This window comes from Diaphorina citri, unplaced genomic scaffold, assembly GCF_000475195.1.
Source record: "Diaphorina citri unplaced genomic scaffold, Diaci psyllid genome assembly version 1.1 scaffold745, whole genome shotgun sequence".
In the NCBI taxonomy this organism is placed as follows: Eukaryota; Metazoa; Arthropoda; class Insecta; order Hemiptera; family Psyllidae; genus Diaphorina; species Diaphorina citri.
The window spans coordinates 83,231-105,160 of NW_007378178.1; the positions used below are offsets into that span (position 1 = coordinate 83,231).

At 39.8% G+C, this 21,930-nt stretch overlaps 4 protein-coding genes and 1 long non-coding RNA gene across 5 annotated transcripts in view; 3 read left to right on the top strand and 2 right to left on the bottom strand.

Moving 5' to 3' along the window:
• Positions 1 to 456: 456 nt before the first annotated feature.
• LOC103511731 (probable RNA helicase armi) lies at positions 457 to 11,047 on the bottom strand. The gene is made up of 9 exons (XM_026825409.1): positions 10,965 to 11,047; positions 10,514 to 10,661; positions 9,710 to 10,026; positions 9,120 to 9,248; positions 7,517 to 7,722; positions 6,925 to 7,045; positions 5,707 to 6,640; positions 4,995 to 5,250; positions 457 to 1,733 (listed from the first exon to the last, which is right to left on the bottom strand). The coding sequence occupies exons 1-9, from the start codon at positions 10,987 to 10,989 to the stop codon at positions 1,389 to 1,391; spliced, it is 2,481 nt and encodes an 826-aa protein (XP_026681210.1). The 5' UTR covers positions 10,990 to 11,047; the 3' UTR covers positions 457 to 1,388.
• Positions 2,348 to 3,903, top strand: LOC103511724 (N-alpha-acetyltransferase 40). The gene is made up of 3 exons (XM_008476461.3): positions 2,348 to 2,413; positions 2,632 to 3,322; positions 3,710 to 3,903. Exons 1-2 carry the CDS (start codon positions 2,357 to 2,359, stop codon positions 3,289 to 3,291), a joined length of 717 nt encoding a protein of 238 aa, XP_008474683.1. The 5' UTR covers positions 2,348 to 2,356; the 3' UTR covers positions 3,292 to 3,322; positions 3,710 to 3,903.
• Positions 11,048 to 12,336: 1,289 nt separating the features above from the next.
• Positions 12,337 to 13,362, bottom strand: LOC113468470. The gene is made up of 2 exons (XM_026825410.1): positions 13,254 to 13,362; positions 12,337 to 12,716 (listed from the first exon to the last, which is right to left on the bottom strand). Exons 1-2 carry the CDS (start codon positions 13,360 to 13,362, stop codon positions 12,337 to 12,339), a joined length of 489 nt encoding a protein of 162 aa, XP_026681211.1.
• A 1,079-nt stretch (positions 13,363 to 14,441) lies between these two features.
• LOC103511725 (pinin-like) overlaps positions 14,442 to 21,930 on the top strand; it is a 15,686-nt gene continuing 8,197 nt past the window's right edge. The window contains exon 1 of the mRNA XM_008476462.3: positions 14,442 to 15,911. Within this exon, the coding sequence (XP_008474684.2) occupies positions 14,502 to 15,911 (1,410 nt within the window). The 5' untranslated portion in view covers positions 14,442 to 14,501. The remainder of the gene's footprint in view (positions 15,912 to 21,930) is intronic.
• On the top strand, positions 15,924 to 16,747 carry LOC108252693. The gene is made up of 3 exons (XR_001809570.2): positions 15,924 to 15,958; positions 16,311 to 16,395; positions 16,694 to 16,747. It is a non-coding gene; the product is annotated as an uncharacterized LOC108252693 (long non-coding RNA).

The following is a 21,930-nucleotide window of genomic DNA, read 5'->3' on the forward strand; positions in this document are numbered from 1 at the left end:
CCCGACCTGTGTGAGGTTTTCATTTTGAAAACTTCCTATTGATTGTCAGCTTAAATCTCTGTTTAAATTCTGCCTAAGGTGCATTTTTCTTTCGGGAATCTTTCGGAAACAGAACCGATTCCGATGGCGTGCGATCTAAGATTTACTGTGGTTTAGCACAGGCGCTATTTCGCAAAAAGGAGCCAGTTTCCCGAAAGTAAAATACACCTCTACTGTAATGAAATTTGTAAAATATAAATCAATGTTCTCATTTTATGTATTTTTTTATAAAGTTCGTTTTTACTTTGTAATATAAAAAAGGGGGGATTTACATTGGGACGAAAACTAGAACACAAATAAACAAAACAAAACTATGTAGCTCCCTAAAAAAACAAATGGGTTTCACAATTACTCTTAATAGATAATAAAACTAATATACATCACTAATTGGCACAAATTAAATATTTACATCTAACCGATTGGTTTAGCACAGGCACTATTTCGTAAAAAGGAGCCAGTTTCCCGAAAGTAAAATACACCTCTACTGTAATGAAATTTGTAAAATATAAATCAACGTTCTCATTTTATGTATTTTTTATAAAGTTCGTTTTTACTTGTAGTATAAAAAAGGAGGAATTTACATTGGGACGAAAACTAGAACACAAATAAACAAAACAGAATTATGTAGCTCCCTAAAGAAACAAATGGGTTTCACAATTACTCTTAATAGATAATAAAACTAATATACATCACTAATTGGCACAAATTAAATATTTACATCTAACCTAAAAAGGAAATAACTACAGCCCGACAACAACTTTAGTTGAATGGGCTGTAGAGCCCATTTTGAACATTTAAAATGTTCATTTAAAATGTTCATTTAAATGTTCATTTAAACATTTAAAATGTTCATTTAAAATGTTCATTTAAAATGTTCAAAATAAAATAAAGAAAAAAAAAAAAATAGTAAAAAAATCTCAAGGCTCCGATTCCAAGAGAGGTAATTTCCAGTACGATTTTTTTTCTTTTTTTTTTTTTTTTTACCATGAATCACGTAAATCTACAAAGAAATCAAGTGCTAAGTCGAAACACTGAAATTCGTACCCAATATTACCACAACCTTACAAGTAAATAAAAGATATACATAAATCAGTAACTATTAAAATCCCGATCTGACTTTTACTTAATCTTTAAAATGTCATTTCTTCGAAAGCAGGACAGCAGGAACTTAGGTGTAGGAACTTCAAAGTAGAGTCTGAGGAACAAATATGCTTAACTCCATACACAAAAAGCCCACTCTGAGGCTTAGGTGTGGGGGCAATCGCCCAAAGGGATGGGTTGAGCTTATACGACTCTACGAGGAACAAATAGATAGGGCCGTCCTCAACTCGTCACCCTGTATAAACTCCTCACCAGTTGAGTTTAGGATTACTCGGACTACACCCCGTATACCCGCCAATACTTCGGATATACGCTATTATTTTCGCCCAATACAGATCTTCTCCGAGGAGGTTAGGGTCTCCCACTATAAGCAACAGGGCTCGCGCGCGGGTGACCGCTACGTTAAGCCGGGTAGGTAACCCTATGAACCCGAGGCACTGTTCAATGTCCTTGGGTAGAAAAGATGACGAGGAGAGGGATCGAACTGTGGACACTATGATGACGAGACGCTCTTGACCTTGGAATTCCTCGATGGAGGCGACCTTGGGTTCGGGAATTCCGCAACCGGTTATGATGGAACGGATCTTGAGAACCTGGAATAGAATATACCCTGATTACCCTGTTTATACTGCCAGAATGAGACTGAAAAGTCCCTTTACTCCCGTAGTAGGCTACTACTACCACTGTAGTCAAATTCTCAAATTACATTCCCCGTGGTTGTTTGCCATGCAGAAGATCCTGGGTTCGATTCCCACCGTCGACAAAAATTTGTACTCGTTTTTAGATTGCAAATATATTTCAACGGTTTATCTTTTGGTGTTCTCAAAGTCCCTTTACTCCCGTAGTAGGCTACTACTACGACTGCAGTCAAATTCTCAAATTAGATTCCTCGTGATTGCTTACCACGCAGAAGGTGCTGGGTTCGATTCCCACCGTCGACAAAAATTTGTACTCGGTTTTAGATTGCAAATATTTTTCAACGGTTTATCTTTTGGTGTTCTCGTGTTGACCCAGCACCTAAATGGGAAGTGTTGTGTCTCTTCTCATCCATCTGATGAGAGGCATAATCGTAATCGGAAGCTGCTAAAATGATTGTGTTTTTAGGTTTTCAGTAGGTACCTATCTACATAATATTCCAATATTATTGGTGCCATTTCTTTTCTCCTATGTTTAATTTACAGATTATCATCTTATTTTTGGTTCCCAGGTTCACAAAATGGGTAAGAAAGCGAACTCGGGGAAAGAGAAGCGCCAGGCAATGAAGGCGGAACGTGGTGTTCTCGTGTTGACCCAGCACCTAAAAGGGAAGTGTTGTGTCTCTTTTCATCCGTCTGATGAGAGGCATACTACGGGATGGGCATGCTACAACACAGACCACATGCGTCTAATGTAGCAGTTGTTACATTGCTACGAAATAAAAACGGCAGTGAAACACTCATTTTTTTTTTTTTTTTTTTTTTTTTTTTTTTTTAAGGGGGGAAGGCGGAACGTTTGGCCGTTGCTGCGGCTCAGAAAATCGTGTCCGAAGCTCACAAGGTAGACAATCCACTCGAACCATTCACCGTTTTCAAGACGTTCAAGAAGAACGGCTTGGATCTCGTGATTGAGTATAAGAAATCTACTGATCTGGATGCTGAGACGAAGAAATGGGTGTGGGAGCTTGAGGAGAAGAATATGAAGCATTCCTACGAGGTGTGTGATATAGGTTGGGATCCACAGGGTAAGCATAGCGAAATGTTTGACGATAGAGCATGCTACCTGGTGGCTAAGAATGGAAGCTCAAGCACCCCAGTCGCTTTCTCACACTTCCGATTTGACGTTGACTTCGGCGAGCCTGTCCTGTACTGTTATGAGTTACAACTAGAGAAACAAGTTCAAAGGAAAGGACTGGGTAAGTTTATGATGCAAGTGTTGGAGCTGATGGCGTTTAAGAATAACATGAGTAAGGTAGTACTCACAACATTCAAGCATAACCCGGATGGTCTCAACTTCTTCTATTCACTCAACTATTCAGTGGATGATACTTCGCCTGAAGATGATAATGGTTCAAGTGAGAGTTTTTGTTATTTTATTTTGAGCAAGAAGAACCCCCGGTTTAAATCTCTTCATCCAGCTGATCAGAGCAAAGGAAACAATGGAACCGTATCATGAACGAGATGAGATAGTGGATTGAGTGACAGTTACAGTGGATGATACTTCGCCTGAAGATGATAATGGTTCGAGTGAGAGTTTTTGTTATTTTATTTTGAGCAAGAAGAACCCCCGATTTAAATCTCTTCATCCAGCTGATCAGAGCAAAGGAAACAATGGAACCGTATCATGAACGAGATGAGATAGTGGATTGAGTGACATTTCTACCCGGGCAGAATCGGGGTAGAAACCGGGTACAGGTTTGGATTCTCCGAGTATATCCTCTTTTCTACCCAGATTATATCAGTGTTCTACCCGGATAGAATCCTATTTTGGTTGGTTACGTGGGATGAAGTTATCTGTCAGTTCCCATTACGATTAACCTATAATCACGTGGAAAAATTTGCCTATGTCGACGTAGATTTCACGGACTGCTGTTCTACCCGGGCAGAATCGGGGTAGAAAGCGGGTACAGGTTTGAATTCTCCGAGCATATCCTCGAATCTTTTCTACCCAGATTATATCAGTGTTCTACCCGGATAGAATCCTATTTTGGTTACGGGAGATGAAGTTATCTGTCAGTTCCCATTACGATTAACCTATAATCACGTGGAAAAATTTGCCTATGTCGACGTAGATTTCACGGCAAAACTCATCTCTTTCTACTCACATGAGGAACAAGCGATGCATCATAAAACAGATCACTGGAGATCTTCAATATCTCAGGCATGGTTCTGTAGTTGTTCACCAGTCGAGTGACTAGCCTGGGATCGTATCCCCCTGTGGCATAAAATCTGGACATGTCACGTGAGTAGACCAATTAGCGTCGTGTTGATTGAAATTTTTAATGTTCATTGAATTCTACAAATGTGCAGGAACAAGTTTTCGTCGAATAACGTTAAAGAGTTCAGTTAACGGGGGACGCTAATTTTGGTTAAATTTTTATTGTTCATTGAATTCTACAAATGTGCAGGAACAAGTTTTCGTCGAATAACGTTAAAGAGTTCAGTTAACGGGGGACGCTAATTTTGGTTGCATAATAAAAAAAGTTTCAGCGTTTCTTTCATATTTGAAAAATCACGATAAACAAGTTGGTTTAGTTCTATTTTTACAGAGATTTAATTTTCGATTATCTAATCTTCACGTGAGGCAATTATATTTTTAGCATTCATCCAACTTTTCGATGGCAAAACGCATCTCTTTCTACTCACATGAGGAACAAGCGATGCATCATAAAACAGATCACTGGAGATCTTCAATATCTCGGGCATGGTTCTGTAGTTGTTCACCAGTCGAGTGACTAGCCTGGGATCGTATCCCCCTGTGGCATAAAATCTGGACATGTCACGTGAGTAGAGGAATCTGCCAGTGAGACGTTCCAGCAGAGAGATCCCTGTGTAAATAGAGACGGGGACATTTAGATTTTCTAAAGTTTTAATGTATTTAGGCCATATGCGGAATGACAACAAATACACTCTGCTATAACTCATCATCTAGGGGAAAATTGAAAGAAAAATAGGACGCGGCAGGCGCAGAATTTCCCAGAGCATAAGCGGAATGACAACAAATACACTCTGCTATAACTCATCATCTAGGGGAAAATTGAAAGAAAAATAGGACGCGGCAGGCGCAGAATTTCCCTCTTGAAAACAAGCTACATTTTTTTTACCTTTTCGCTATCGGTCGATATTATAGATAGTAGTCGCACATTAAGAAAGGTTTACCTGTTTCCTATAAGGCGTAATGATTCCTATCTGATCAGGCTGTAGTCCAGCATCGTACAATTTCTTCAGATAACCTATGACTACTACAGCTTCCGTGCTGTTGTACCAAGACGGTGAATCATTATCTTGTGCATTGTCCCCCTGTACTCCGTGGAATAGGATGGGGGACGGATAGGGGGCTTGGGACCGCGGTGGAAGCACTTTGGACAGCTTCCTCAGAATGAGACCTTCGTAGTCTTCGAGAGTGACCTGTGGATATTAGAGAGAAGAAATTAGACAGCAATCAAAGTAATAAAAATACTGTTAAACTGTTTGGACTTGAAGGGGAGGAGCTCTACTTAATAAGATAATAATAATAATAGACTCTTGAGTGGAAGGCAACCACTAGGCGAGGTTAACGCCTGAGGCGTTCTCTATCACCTAACCCTTAGAGCTCTATTATTATGTGGTCAAATTCTCAAATAAATGAGGATAAAATTCCATAACTCGGCTGGGATCGAACCCACGTTCTGCTGATTACCAGGCGAGCGTCTTGACCACTACGCCACCGAGGCAGGTAATGAGAACATTTGAAAAAAAAAAAAGTTGCTTTTGTAAACTCGATTCCCTACCAGCCGGGTTGAACTTTATTCTCAATAGATAAGGTTCGTTCTCGGAACAGCTAGCTTTCGCCTATCCTCCTCTCTTCAAGATAATAGAGAGTTCTTGAGACCAATTATTTGTCAGGGAGGTATTTGGCTTTGAAGTATTTGATTTATGCGCCCCCATACCGGCGAAATCTCGTACCCAATTGATCTCACTGTGTTGTTTCGTTTTACCCCAGTTGACTTCGTGAGGGATTTCCCCTTTGGGACTTACAGTGACGGGTGCTATGTCTTGAGGTGGACGGATAATGTTGGTCGTATCTTGTAGGACACTTGCAATTGAGCTCATAGTGGCTTGGTCGTTTTCGATACTTTTCGGCATGGTTTGGTTGTTTACCTCTGCGGGTTGTTTGCCTAGTTCTGATTTGACTGTTACGTTATTGACGTGTGGAACTTGACTTACACCATTGTTGTGGTTGCTACGAGCCTCTGATTTGTTTTGTTCTTTTTCCACATTGTGGCTTATTACTTCACTTTTGTTTTGTTCTGATTCTCCTCGTTTGCTAACTTCATTTTTGGGAGTGTCAGCTCCACTTTTGGCGGTCTGATTGGTGGTGGCGCCAGTTTTAGGCGGTGATATGACAACCCGCCGCCTCGGGTTCTTGTCGGGATTCAGTATTTTGTTGTACAGTTCGAGCTCTTTGGCTAATTTGTTCGATTGTTGAGTTTCCAACGCTTTGTCGGCTTGTACTTCTACGGTCTGATCACAGATAGGGGTTGTATCACAGAGGAGGTTATTTTCATTCGAAATAATAGGAGATACGTTAAGGTTATTTTCATTCGAAACATTAGAAGTAATGTTAACACTAGGACTATCACATATATTGTGAGGAGATTCATCATTGAGCTTTTCTTTCGCCTCTTCTGGAGTAGTTTTGGTGTCTATTTGATTATCTTCCGTATATTGTACAGTCTCATCACAGGTTTCTTGTTCCTCTTCTTCCTGCTCAGTCTTTACTTCGATTCCATTTTCATCAGATTTCACAGGATCTATGTGAATGTCTGAAAATGGAAAGTGAGAGAAAAAATAGTTATATAAGTATTTGATTGTGCCTTGGTTTCCACAGTTTCTTTCTTTCTTCTTCTTCTTCTTCTTCTTCTTCTTCTTCTTCTTCTTAAACAATGAGATCTTTAACTATCTCTTACCCTCTCTCTCTTAAGTAAATGAAATTATCTAGTATTTCTCTCTTCCTCTCCTTCTCCCCTCCTCTTTCTCTCCGTATACTCGAGTAGATTCCCTTCCCGCTTTTTTTTTGCTTTCTATTACTAATTTCTCCCTCACTTACCATTCACATGTTGGCTAAATATCCTCAGCTTGTCCACCAGTTGTTCCGGTTTCTGATTCAAACACTCCGGCGGTTCATCCGGTTGATCTTCGCTCACGATATGAACCACGGGCGCCTTCTCCTGTATAATTGAAGAATGATTATGTAGATCCAATCTACTATTGTTATTCGTGGAGATGTCAAATTCGCGTCCTATTAATTTCGAAGACGGGATGATTTGAACTCCTCCCTCTGATAAAATGGTAGGGTTACCAGATGAGACATTTCAAGAGGACATTTTAGCTAAGAAAGTCGAACATTCCAAACAAAAGGAGGAATGAGATTTTGAAAAAAAATTCTATATTATAGGACATTTAGCCATTAAACAACCGGTCGGACGGAAAACAAATACGTGTAAAAAGGAGGACATGTCCGACGAAATACGGACCTGGGATTTATTTTTTAAGAGGTTTGACAGAAGGAACTGTAGCTGCTAAGGTCTTATCGTCCCGAAATCGAAGAGAGAAGGAAGACAGGATAGGAAAAAGCCAGCCGTTCACAAGGAAGACATTTACAAGGCAGACGTGCTACGAAAGACGTCTGGGAAGCGTACCTGTATGGTCCTGGGGAAGAGCCACGCTATGCCTAGCTTCGGTTTGCTAATGTCATCCAGGACGTGATGAAAACGTCGGAACTGTGTGCGGGTGTGCACAAAACGGAAGGCGTAGGTTTCGCCTCTGTAGGAATCGTGGAATGCCTTGGTGAATTTAATGTAGAGCTCCTCGTGACGAATGCTGTGGATGTAGCCTTCGTATGTGGCTGGAAATGAAAGAACTAATTTTATACGGAGTACCTAGGGAAATAAATAAATGTATCATAACCACCTCCTGAACAGCAGACAACTGGAACTGGATGAACTTTGCACACAAGAAGACCTCAAGAAACCAAACCCTAAAGCCATTCACGTTGCCAATTTCTGGAAATTCAAGATCTGATGTTTAAATTTGTTTCTGGACACGGAAAGTAATTAAGTAATGTCGTTTCTTTGTGTTATTCTATCACAACTTTGCTCACTGCAACATAGGATTTTCCAAATATCTTAATAATCCAGCGTCAAATGTTTACCCACCATGCTGGCACCAGTCGCTATGCGCATTTATATTACACATTTTCCTACTCTTCCTTCCTTCCTACAAAATAAAGCAGAAATATTACTATTGAAACTGAACCTGGCGCAGTGACCACTACACCATGGGAGCTTACCTAGGGAAATGAGCTGCCCGAAGCTAGAACATGTGCTGATCAATAGACGGGACTGTAGTAAGGACTCACGGGACTGAAGAGTCACTCCTCCTGGAAAAGTAAATGGTACTTGTTCAGAAGTCACGTCAAAGGAAAATTGCTACAATCATTGAAGGAAAGAGGCAGGGTTCCCAAGGAAGAGGAAGACCAAGAGAAAGATACATCGACCAAATTGTGAAATACTCCGGGTCTGAAACATATGCAGACATGAAGAGGAAGACATCTGATAGAGTAGAATGGAGAGCTATAAACCAATCTTAGGATTGAAACAGATGATGACCAAATAGGGTTAGGTCACACGCAAAAAGGAGCTTTCTTTTTCATTGTCATGGCTTCTGAATAATTACCAAGTAAATTGGATGTTATCTAATTTTATAGGGCATAATATAATTTGTATAAGACTGGCGATTGGACTGTGGATGTAGCCCTCGTATGTGGCTGGAAATGAAGGAAAGCAATAACTTCATAAGAAGGCATAATTTGTATAGGACTGGCGATTGGGTAATGCTTTTCAATAAGAGTTTACTCCAATAAATAGAATCTTGTAAAAAAAAGAGGTTTGATAAAGGGAACTGTAACTGCTAAGGTCTGATCGTTCTGAAAGTGAAGCGAGAAGGAAGACAGGATAGGAGAAAGCTAGCCGTTCCGAGAACTAACCTTATCCGTTCAGGATAAAATCCGCCCCAGGCGGGAATCGAACCCGTGACCTAGCGCTTACAAGGTAGACGCGCTACCCTCCGAGCTAACTAGGCTGGCGTTTTGCATTTCTGCTGCACGAAGAGTGAAAATTTGGAAGTAAGATTCTCTTGGTGGATTGGAAATAAGAATTCTCTCGCGGAATGTGCTTCTGATTTGAAATATGTTCGATTTTCAGGTTTTCCCAGAGGCGAAATCCGCCCTATGCTATATCTTACCTTTGTCCTTAATATTAACATTTTCTGGTACACTAGCATACACTCTGTCTCCTATGATAAGAGAAGGTCTGGATTCCATGAGTCCCACCACGTAGAGAGCTAAGTATTCACCCGCGTGTCGAAGTGAGCCTAGAAACAGAAATAAACCATTGTTTAGAGGTGAAAATATAGCTGTATAAGGTTAATGTGAGTTGGAGTGTACCCAAATGGAAGGTAAAACCGTGTCACTAAAAACCTTAGCAGATATACCTACTTACAGTGATGTTAAATCCATAAAAAAAAAAAAACATTTTTTCCCCCTTTGGAGAAAAACCCACTTAACATGATTTTAAAACCAAAAAAAAAAAAAAAAAAAAAAAAAACATAGTTAGGTGTAACCAATTTACCAACTTTTTAATAGATACAACTAAAAGTTCATTCTATTTTTAATGGAATAACTGTTGATTTTAGAAGAGTTTCAAATTCAACCTCGAATTTCTTGTACGCCAGTGTAAGTAGGTATACAATGCTGCTTTATTAAACTGTTGAGCTAAAGGAACCACACATCCTACTTCGACAAATAAAACACTTTACTTTAATTCTATACTCACCTTTCTTAATGTCCAAGTTAGCCATATGCGCCATCAGATATATCTCCTCCAAATAGAGACACGTATGGAACTTGCTCATGTAATTCTCCTCGCTCAGTTGCTCATACAGAACTCCGTAGTCTTTCTGCAGCCGCTCCACGGCTTGCTGATGCGATCGGATGGGGTCCGCATGCGTACCGCGACACGTGACTATGAGGCGATGCGGTATATCGTACGGACCCATGCGGACGGATTGGAATTTCATGCCGCACGTACCGATCATGTTGGGGCGGACGCCTTTGATCACGTTCTGCAGAGAGTCGCGGAAACAGATTTCCCTGGAAACAGATGAAAAGATGAGAAATCAATCAAATTTGTTGACGGACTGCCCAAAGTTTAGGTTGCCAAAACAATTCATAGAGAATTGTTAAATAGCATAAACCCCCTCAAAAAATATCACTTCGCGGCATAAAAAAAACACCCCGCCAAGTCGTTCCCTCCAAATTAAATCAAATGCCCAAAAAATAAATAAAACTACAAGTAGTTAAGAAACGCTTAAAAGACACCGTTGAGTCGTCTGGTAAGTAACCAAGCCACGGATTTCTTCCCTCAATTTTACTATACAATTTCTTTTTATTTAAGGTCTATATCCAAAGTGACAAGTATGCAATATGAAACTTTTGGATAAGATCGGTGCAACAGTTGGCGGCATGTTGGCCGCTTTTTGGTAGATTTCGGAATCCGCCGAATAGGATAAGGAAAGTCGTGTGATCTTCACACCAGAATTTTTTCTATTGGTATTTCAGTAGATTTGTTGGTACTTACTCAGAAGTGTACTGTTTCTTTCTCTGATATCTTCGCGGACCTCTCTGATTGGTGTTGTTCAATCCCACCAGGTACATTTCCAGTTCTATTGGTACTCTGAGTTCTGCCTGATCATCCAAAGTAAACTTTACCTTCTCCAAAGATTTGCCTGCAAAATGGAAAGTAGGGTTTTAACCAAATTCCGTGGTGTAGTGGTTAGCGCGGTGGGCTATGGATCTGAAGGTTAATTGTTCGAGTCCAAGTCAAGTCATAGAATTTAGCGTAGTGTATTAAGCAGGGAACTACATTTATGACGAGCATTTATCGGGGATTAACAGACTCCTATGCCTCACTCAATCAGTAAATAATAACAAAATTGAGGTTTTTACTTTTTACTATAAACCGCCCGATTACCACTGCAATAATGGGGGATATTTGGAGTTTGGTGGCGACTTTAAGTGAGTTGACTTACCAAAAAATTTCGGAATGACCTCCATAGTAAACTGAACATACTTATTAGCCGGTACAACACACGGGAACTTCACAAACTGCGGGTTTTTGTTCGAATTTTACTTTTTACAGTATTACAGTGTATTTTCTCTACTATTCTAAGTAGTGACTATAACCACTTGCACCAACACCAGTTGGGGTAGGAGATAACTGGCATGTCACAAACAACTTTTTGGTAAGTCCTACTTGTCTACTTAAATAAGATGCACAACCCTCAACAAATCCAAATGGATGCTGAGGCCAATCCAAAACTCATAGGTAGTGAAAACTAGCAAATCCGGTCCATTCTTTCTTGGCTTTGCTGAACTTACAATATATGTCCAAAATCCTTTGTATGAATTCATAAACAGGGCTGAGGGGGCTCAGCCAACACCTTTGAGCTTTAGGTACTTGTGGAGAAGTCACGTCTGTGGAATATTGCTACCAAAGGAACTGGCACAAATGAGCAGTGACCAGTGTTATTAAAGGGTTAGGTTAAATGCAAGAAGGAGTTTTTGCAATTAGAGCAGTGATTAGTGTTATTATAGGGTTAGGTTAAATACAAAAAAAAGCTTTTCTTTTCCACAGACGTGACTTCCACTTAATTACCGAGTTTTATTTTCTTCTTGTTCTGTGGGCCAGACTTCAAAAATTTGCTAAGGTCTTATCATCCCAAAAATGAAAAGAGGAGGAATACAGGATAGGAGAAAGCCATCTTCTCCAAGAATAAATCTTATCCGTTCAGGATAAAATCCACCCAGAGCAGGAATAGATCAGTTGTGCTTACTTGGGTGATGTTTCAAAGTCATAGAGCAGGAAAAATGAGGACCAACGGAATTCTTTTTCTTCTACGACTTCTAGATCCTGAGATAAATCAATTAAAAAAATACTGGTAAATTGTGAACTTTGACGTCACAGCATACACTCCCGTAGGTGATGACATCACATCAAATGTCCCGAGCAAAGCTCCGTCCCAAGCAATGCATTAATGTGTTTGTGCACATATGTTTCTGCGCATTTCTTTCTGCTCCGCCGCAAGCGTGCTTGCATAGTGGCACTACCTAACGGACAAAAAAAAACAACTGCGTAAAGTCTGATGTCACACATATTTGAACTCTTTCATTAGAACGGAAAATAAAAATTGAATTTTTGACCTTTGTTATAGGACGTTAAATGTCCTGTTGGACCAGTTCCTAAAGAATCACTACTGTTAAGCAACGTTGAGCATGGCTAGTAATTAGACGCGTTCCCATATAGGAGAAAACCTGCTTCTTGTTCTTAGTCACGCTTACAAGGTAGATGAGCTACCCACCAAGTCTCACATATGTAGTTAGAAGTATGTGGTAAATTCAATATTAGTGCTTCACACTTACCATATCATTGATTGCAGGCAAGAATCCCGGCCTACTGACAGATTTACTGAACGCTATTTCAATGTTCCGCTCATTCTTAGTCTCAAACAAAACAATACCAACGCCCATCTCCTCATTATAATGCGTTATCACACAGTGAGTGAAGAATTTCCTATTGGCAGGCTTCACATATTTGTACTCCTTGATTTGTCCAGTAGCGACATCTGCTGAGCATTCCACACAAACTTTGTCCCCTACTTCCAGAATAAAGTCACACTTGACTACACTCAGATTGAGGCAGTGATTGAAGTCCACGATGAGGGAAGACACACGTTTTTCTGTTATAGTTCCAGTGATCTTTCTATCCAGTTCGAATGATTTACCTGGGGAAAAATAGTAGTAGGTAAATAAGTGGAGTTATTTAAATCCCCTGCACTTTTAAAAGAGGCACAGAAACCTTGCAGAACTAGTAGTACCTAGAGTCAGTTGTCTGAGCTTAGCACCTTAGAAGTGTAGGAAAATATTTTGAAGATAATCTGAGTAATAATGCAAATGAGGGAAGACACACGTTTTTCTGTTATAGTTCCAGTGATCTTTCTATCTAATTCAAATGATTTACCTGGGGAAAAATAGTAGTAGGTAAATAGGTGGAGTTATTTAAATCCCCTGCACTTTTAAAAGAGGCACAGAAACCTTGCGGAACTAGTAGTACCTAGAGTCAGTTGTCTGAGCTTAGCACCTTAGAAGTGTAGGAAAATATTTTGAAGATAATCTGAGTAATAATGCAGATAAAACCCACTGTATAGTCAATCCATGTCTCTCTCTTAAAAAAAAAAGTAATTATTTACTCAAGTAGCTACTAGGTCTGTTATTACTTTCTATTACCAACAATTTTTAAATAATTATAGCCTCATCATTACCCAGGAGTTGTGAAGATGGAATGACTTCCAAAGCATTCTGTGAGTCTTTGGGCAGAATTTTTTCCACCTTAACAAAGAGGCCTTCTTCTTCGTCATCTATATAGGCCATATGCGGAATGACAACAAATACACTCTGCTATAACTCATCATCCAGGGGAAAATTGAAAGAAAAATAGGACGCGGCAGGCGCAGAATTTCCTGACAGCATAATTTCAGAAAATGGACTGGAGACATCCACTGAATTATGTATTTCTCGGAACGAATGGCTTTTTCTTATCCTGTCTTCCTTCTCTCTTCTCATTCGCCACGATAAGAGTTCGGTAGTTTGAGTTCCCTCTATCAAACCTCTTAAAAAAATGTAAAACTTAATTTTTAAGCTTCAAGTTCTAAGAAAAATAAGTAACAATTTCGCCATACATTGGATAGAATCTCGTACAAAATCTTAACTTACTCAATTCCAACTGTTGTCCCAGTTTCGAGAACACAGTAGGGCCCAGTTGCAACGGGTCTCCAGCTAGCACCACATGTCCGTTGTCTCTATGCAGTAGAGATATGGGTACAAGTACCTCGGGTTCTGTAGCTTGGCCTGCCTCGTCTATAAATCAAATCAACCAGCTCGAGGAGGTGGTGGATCTCAAGAGCTAAACGTTTAGTTTGGTGGACAGTCACAATCAACCGTTTAGTAAAAAAAAACTTTTATTTTGTCATTTGGTGGATTGGTTGATTAACCGGTGCACCGACTGTGAGTCTTATTTTCAAAAAAAAAAAACTTTTGGAAAGAGTTTTTGCATTTAGAACATTGATTAGTGTTATTATAGGGTTAGGTTAAATACAAAAATGAGCTTTTCTTTTCCACGGACGTGACTTCTTCATAATTACCAAGTTTTATTTTCTTCTTGTTCTGTGGGCCAGACTTCAAAAATTTGCTAAGGTCTTATCATCCCAAAAATGAAAAGAGGAGGAATACAGGAGCTACACAGGTTAGAAGACCCGTATCCAGGATTTTCTTGAGGGGATTGGGGGTGGATTCTCCATTTCCGAGTCTACCCCATAGTAATAGAGCAAAGGTCAAGTCTGAGGGGGTCCACCCTAAACTTTTCGCGGGCCACGAAAATGGTCTGGCGGGGCACATTTGGCCCGCAGGCAGCTAGTTGGAAATCGCTGGATTAGATCCTTTTTTTTAACCGTTTTCAATTCTGCTGCCACTCAGGTACAAATCCGGAAGAGCGCGCTCTCCAGCTGAAATACATGCTGCCCTGTTGCACCACGACACTGCCCAAGAAACCCTCCGCCCTGACCCCCCATGGGTCACGTCACTCCGATCCTGACACGCCCGAACCTACCCCCACCAAACCCGCGTCTGCCATGGACCTGACCGACGCTGGATGTAAACGCAACATGCTGTCCATGCTGGAAGAAAGACTACAGCAAGCGCGCAGTGATAGTGAGGACAGTGTCAAAAGCTTTCGGACGATCAAAGACAAATTCGTGCGCAGATCTAATGCGCAGAGAAGCATGCGGTGTCAGCTGTTCTTCAAAACGCTGGATAGAAATCTGAGAAGGGTGAATAAGAGACAGGAGCGGATGAAGAAGAAAAAGTTGAAGATGAAGATGGAATCCATTCAGAATGAAAGAAATGAAGTTTCATGTGGAAAATTGAAGAAAGGAATAGAAACGATACAAAATGAGAATGAAGGGTCATGTGGTAAATTGAAGGAAGGAATAGAAACGATACAAAATGAGAATGAAGGTTCATCTGGGAAATTGAAGACAGGAATAGAAACGATACAAAATGAGAATGAAGGTTCATCTGGGAAATTGAAGAAAGGAGTAGAAACGATACAAAATGAGAATATAGGTTCATCTGGGAAATTGAAGAAAGGAATAGAAACGATACAAAATGAGAATGAAGGGTCATCTGGGAAATTTAAGAAAGGAACAAAAAAGATTCAGAATGAAATGAAAAAAATAGAATACATACAGAATGAAAGGAATATTGGAGATTCATCTAAGAAACGCCCCGTGAAACCTAGAAAGCGGAAAGCGAAGAGTTCGTGTGATAATACTTTAGCTACCTACGGTACAGTACCCGAAAATAATGTAGATATGAATAAACTAGGAGATAGTAGTGTAGACTTTGTCTGTGTTATTAATCAGAGAAAACGAAGAACACGAAAAATTAAAGACTCTAAAGAAAATGAAAAATTGAATGACAAACTTACCAAAGAATCTGGAAAAGTAGACAAAGACGCCGCAAATATTACAAGTGACTTGGAGAAAGTAGGTACTGATGGGATTGTCACAGAAACGAAAGACAAGTCCAATGATCTCAAAGTCTCGCCGACCAAGAAACCAAGCTGTGACGACATAGATCAATTCATTGAAAACATCCTGGCGAGCACTCAAGAAACTTCTGAGTGGGATGAAACCAACAAAATTCCGCCCATCCTGGGCAAACGGGATCATAAGACATTGTCTAGTGTAGAACAGAAAGACACCGAGGTGTACAGGGAAAACAAAGAGGTCGAGAAAGCTCCTGGTCAAGTAAAAACCGATGCCGACAATGTTAAACAAGTCAGTGACGTTGAAGATTCTAGTAATCAAGTCAAGGAAAGTGGCAATATTGAGGACACAGATAGAAAAGTTAGTACACAGGACATTAAAGATACAATTCACTATAGAGAATTGAAGGATAATGATCTCTGGTGAGTTTCTGGATTCAGAGGTTGAGGGTTCGAAGCTCGGTAGTCACGGACATTTTGATTGAAAATTTCTGTTCCTGGAAGATACTTCAAAAATCGTCAATAGGCAAAAACACAAAAGCTTCAGCACAAATAATAAAATTAATGATTTAGAATTTTAATCTAGATGAGATATTAAAAAATAGAAACTAAAAATCTCCAGCAATTCAGTGTTTAGTTGTTTACCCACGTTTTTTTTTTTTTTTTTTTCAATACAATAACCTTAATTTAGTACTAAAGAAGCAGAAAAGGTCTAAACACTCTAAACGAGTTAACAACCTTCCTTGTATTAATTTTCCACTTTTCCTTTTCTCAGGGCACCCTATGTCGAGTATTTGGGCTATGACAAGTACATCAAGCAAGTCAGATATATCATTGATAAACTCAAGAAATATCCTAGTGTAAGTATGAAAGAAGTCTCCAAGGAGGGTCCACACTTATGTTGAAAATGTCGGACGATATTATTGCACGACAATGTTTCCGTGAAAGGTGTTGGGACAGTTTTCCAATTTAGGGAAAAATTATCGTACACCATTATCGTCTGACCCTACTTAACATTCATGTTGCAATAAAATACTGAATCCTATCCAACGTAGGTTTTTGTTTCGAAGCGTTTGTTTTATTTCCTCTATACAGTTTGGGAAACTGATCAAATATCCTCAAGTTTCCAACATTGATGACATTCTTTCTCCGTTGAAGGCTCAAGAGTTCCTGCATCCGGTGGACACCACCCTGTTTCCCGACTACTCCCAGTACTCAATTTTTGAGCTGCTTGGTTTTGTTAACAGAAAAGAAGATTCTTACTTACTTTTATTAAAATATTTTGTTTTATTGCAGACCTTCTTGAGATGCCTTCCTAGTATTGTCCTGTTGATATCACTAATTGAAAAGTATTCCCTGAAAAAATGGGTAAGTTGAAAAATTTGCACACTCAAGAGGCAGGAGGTTTCATGCTAATATTGAATATTTTACGAAAAACTCTACCTATTTTTTTTTTTTTTTTTTTTTTTTTTTTTTTTTTTTTGCATAGAATTCATGTGGTTGGTGGTTAAGAACAATTAAGAGTAGCTTGGTGGTTAAGAACAAATATTTAGTGAGCTAATAAATCAATTACACAGTATAATGATGATCATCTTTTGTATTAATATAGTTTTTTTTCCAAGTAATATGGGTAAAACTCTAATGTTCATGTTAACATCCAACAATAAGATTAGGTAGGTACTTGTTAAAGTAGCCTTATCATAAGAAAGTTACCCTTTTCCTTCCCTTTTGAGAGGAAGACAACTACCTAACTACATTGTAATTTCTATTGTGTTTTGAAAAATTCAGAGACTGAAGAATTACCAGAATCGTCCAAATCCAAAATCACTAGAAAAAGGCAAAGTGGCCCTGATTCTGAATGGATCACCAAAGCTTTGGAGGAGGTAGGAAGTGGAAAAAGAAGAAGTAAGAAGGTCTTGAATCCTGACTTTGTGGATACTGATGCAGCCATTGAGTCCACGTAAGAAATCTTTCCCCTCTTCTTTTCTACAGGCCTTGGAGTTCTATCCTTTGCATGTATGTTGGACGGATCAAGTTTTTGTTATTAGCTTTTGAGTCACTTTTACATATCATAGCATATTCCATGTTCCATTTTTTTTTTTATTTTATTTTTTTTTTTACCTAAAGTGTAAACCTAACTAGCTATGGGCCTACTTAAAAAAGAAAGAAAAAAAAAAGGCATTTCAGTCAAGCTCATTAGTCTGGCTTATGTTAGATTCCTGGTAGGTACTATATCCAATGTTTTATATTTTTCCCAGTGAACAGGTTGCGACTGAAAGCACCTTACCACAGGCTACAACCAGTTCATCTCAAGATTCTCAAGACCCTGAGAAAGATGTGGAACCACAGCTAGATTTTGACAATATGACTAATTATGAGAAATTCAAGAAATACAAGAATGAATACAAGGAATATAGACTTGAAAAAATCAGAAAGAAAGAAGTTGTTAACTTTGAAGATCTGGATGTCAAGAAAATGACAAATATCCAAAAAACAAAACCCCGACCCAAAGACTTTGTGGAAAAATCAATAGCTCATCTCTAAAGGGAATTTAGATAATGATGGAGGACTCCGTAACTTTGTGAATTTTCATTTAAATTTTGAAATGAAGGGACAGTAGATAACAAGGCATACATCTGCTTTCCTCACTCGCAGGTACATCAGCCATCACCAAAGACCTGCGGTACCTTCTCAAGAACCTCCGTATGGAGTTGTACGACCTAGACTCCTGCGCGTGTTGCTACATACACGCCTACACGCGTCCCGAGCTCTGGTTTATCCTGCCCTGTCCCTCCCCTCATCTCCTGGTATGGGCACAGCTGAAGGGGTTCCCCTATTGGCCGGCCAAGGTGTACGATTCCCATTTGGAACAGAGACCTGGCGAGATTTTGGTCAAGTTCTTCGGAGACCATGCCCGCTCCTGGATACCTTATGAGAATATTTACCTGTACAGGTCGGTATTCGGTCAATAAGCTAACTAACAAGAAAACTTGAATAAATTAAAAGAAAAAAAAAAATGAAACATGGTTGTACATATAGGTAAGGTAAACTTAACAGACCAAAGCTCTATTTTTCTATCAAGATTGGATATGGTTGACTATTTCCTCTTTGGGACCTTTAGACTGTCAGCTTAGAACAAGTTGTTCCATTATACCAACAGTTTAATAGAGCACCTCTTTATTGATATAATTTTGTGTACATATTACAAAAATAAGTATAATAAATTAACATACCTAAGAATATAAAAAAGAAAAAATATTAAAGGAAAAAAAAGCGCGAAGCGTGACCACATTGGCTGCCACGGAACGCTTTACGTATTTTGAATGGTTATCTGAAAGACGGGCCTCTGAGTGAAATTTTGCTATTTGTTTGATGAAAAAATTCCAAGAATTGTCTCTCATTTACCTAATGGAGATGTTTATGGGGGCCTATGGGTTTTGGCTACAATTGAAGAGCACCATAGAATATGCTTTGAAACCGGTTTTGTGTCCAACAATATCCAGAAAGGAAACCCCAAATTACAACTATTTCCTTAATATTGATTTCAGTTTGGATCCGCCGTCGGTTTGTCCGAGCAAAAAGAAGAAGAAAGGGGACATGATACCTAGTCTGGTAGAAATGGACAGACATGTTCAGATGCTCAAGAAACAGTTCAGTGTGTGTTTGTCTCTCATTTAATGGAGATGTTTATGGGGGCCCGTGGGTTTTGGCTACAATTGAAGAGCACCATAGAATATGCTTTGAAACCGGTTTTGTGTCCCACAATATCCAGAAAGGAAACCCCAAATTAAAACTATTTCCTTAATATTGATTTTCAGTTTGGATCCGCCGTCGGTTTGTCCCAGCAAAAAGAAGAAGAAAGGGGACATGATACCTAGTCTGGTAGAAATGGACAGACATGTTCAGATGCTCAAGAAACAGTTCAGTGTGTTCAAATATCCTGAACAAGATATTCTCATAGGTAATGAAATCTTCTTTGACTGCACTTGGGCCAGCCAATCTTGGGCCAGCCAATCTTGGGCCAGTCACTCATTATAAGGTAGACCTGATAGTGTGTGTCCTCATCAGGTAGACCTTAAGGTAGGTTTAGACGAAGCGAGTCTACTCGCGCACCAAAACTCGTTTCCTCCTCGCACATCAAAACTCATCCTCGCGCCACTCATTCTCATAGGTAATGAAATCTTCTTTTACTGCACTTGGGCCAGCCAATCTTGGGCCAGGCACTCATTATAAGGTAGACCTGAACCTGATTGTGTGTCCTCATCAGGTAGACCTTACATTGAGCTACACAGGTTAGGAGACCCGTATCCAGGATTTTTTTGAGGGGATTTGGGGTGGATACTCCATTTCGGAGTCTACCCCATAGTAATAGAGCAAAGATCAAGTTTGAGGGGGTCCACCCTAAACTTTTCGCAGGCCACAAAAATGGTCTGGCGGGGCACATGTGGCCCGCAGGCAGCTAGTTGGAAATCGCTGGATTAGATCCTTTTTTACTTTCCTTATCCTATAGGAAGGAAAGTAATGTAATCGGGTCAAAATTTCGATGGTCAGTTTTTAGTGCTAAAACACGTTTTAAGGTCCCTAGAGCCTAAATCCAAAGTTTCAGCCATTGGTCCGTGTGTGTGTGTGTCTGTCGCATAATTCAATAGGATGAGGAAAGTCGTGTGATGTTCACACCAGATTTTCTTCCTCTTTCTCTCCTTTTTTTCTTCCTCTTTACGTTTTAAGGTCCCTAGAGCCTAAATCCAAAGTTTCAGCCATTGGTCCGTGTGTGTGTGTATCTGTCGCATAATTCAATAGGATGAGGAAAGTCGTGTGATGTTCACACCAGATTTTCTTCCTCTTTCTCTCCTTTTTTTCTTCCTCTTTCTCTCCTTTCTTTCTTCCTCTTTCTCTCCTTTTTTTTCTTCCTCTTTCTCTCCTCCCTTTCTTTCTTTCTTTCTCCATCCCTCTCAATGCCTCTATTCTTCAAACCTTCCCACCATGCATTTGACCTTTATCTGGCTAAGCTGCGAGTGGGATGAAACCAACAAAATTCCGCCCATCCTGGGCAAACGGGATCATAAGACATTGCCTAGTGTAGAACAGAAAGACACCGAGGTGTACAGGGAAAACAAAGAGGTCGAGAAAGCTCCTGGTCAAGTAAAAGCCGATGCCGAAGTTAAACAAGTCAGTGACGTTGAAGATTCTAGTAATCAAGTCAAGGAAAGTGGCAATATTGAGGACACAGATAGAAAAGTTAGTACACAGGACATTAAAGATACAGAAATTGACAAAGAAAAAGGTGATAAACACGAGAAAATTGTCGAAGAAAACGAAGAAATAATCAAACCTATCCAAAGACAACAAGAAGAAAAGAACCAAAAGGAAGAAAGGGTCAAACCTATCCAAAGACAAAAGCACGGAAAGTCCGCAACGTCTTTGAAACTCAGAAAGAGACTGTTCCTGCACCAGAAGTACAGCTCCCAGTTGTTCGAACTGAGAAAACATTCCCGGGATATTTCTATGGGTGAATATCTAGCTTGGAGGACCTCACGGAAAACGCCCGAAAAGAAAGAATCTCGCATGCCTGATGTGTCCAAGTATGTGGATGTGAGTAAGGTGAAGATTGTGATCCCTAGTATAGTCCTGACCAGCTTGAGTGTACCACTGATCAGGCAGAAGAAGAGGATGATCAAGCTCGTTAAGAATAACAAGGGCGCGTCGGCTAGGTAAGATACTGAAAGATCAGTTTTAGTTTTTATCTTTTTAAGCTATGTTCACACATAGTCGACCGGCCATCGATGGATGTCGAGTGACACGTCCACACTGCCTCGACAACATGGGTTTACCTCGTCGATCGACTATTTGTTGACACACCCTTGGAGTTTTTAGTTAACTGTTGAAAGTTGCAAAAAAAAAAAAATATCGGAATCATACTAAAGAGGGGGCTGAGTGGACTGAAAGACATCACATGTCTTTAAGGACACTCTATTCTTCAACGGTATATGTTTAATTTCCCCTCTTTTGGCGTGATTTCGCCTGTACTAAGCCATGAGGACCAACCTCAGTGGTGTAGTGGTTAGCGCGGTGGACTTCGGATCTGGAGGTTGGTGGTTCGAGTCTAAGTCAAGTCATAAAATTTAGCGTAGTGTTTTAAGCAGGTATCGTGAACATTTTGCAGATCATGAATACCAAAAATTACCAAAATTACCTGCCTCGGTAGCGTAGTGGTCAAGACGCTCGCCTGGTAAACAGGAGGGCGTGGGTTCGATCCCAGCCGAGGCATGGAATTTTATCCTCATTTATTTGAGATTTTGACCACATAATAATGGAGCTCTAAGGGTTAGGTGGTAGAAAACGCCTCCGGCGTTAACCTCGCCTAGTGGCTACCTTCCACTCAAGAGTCTATTATT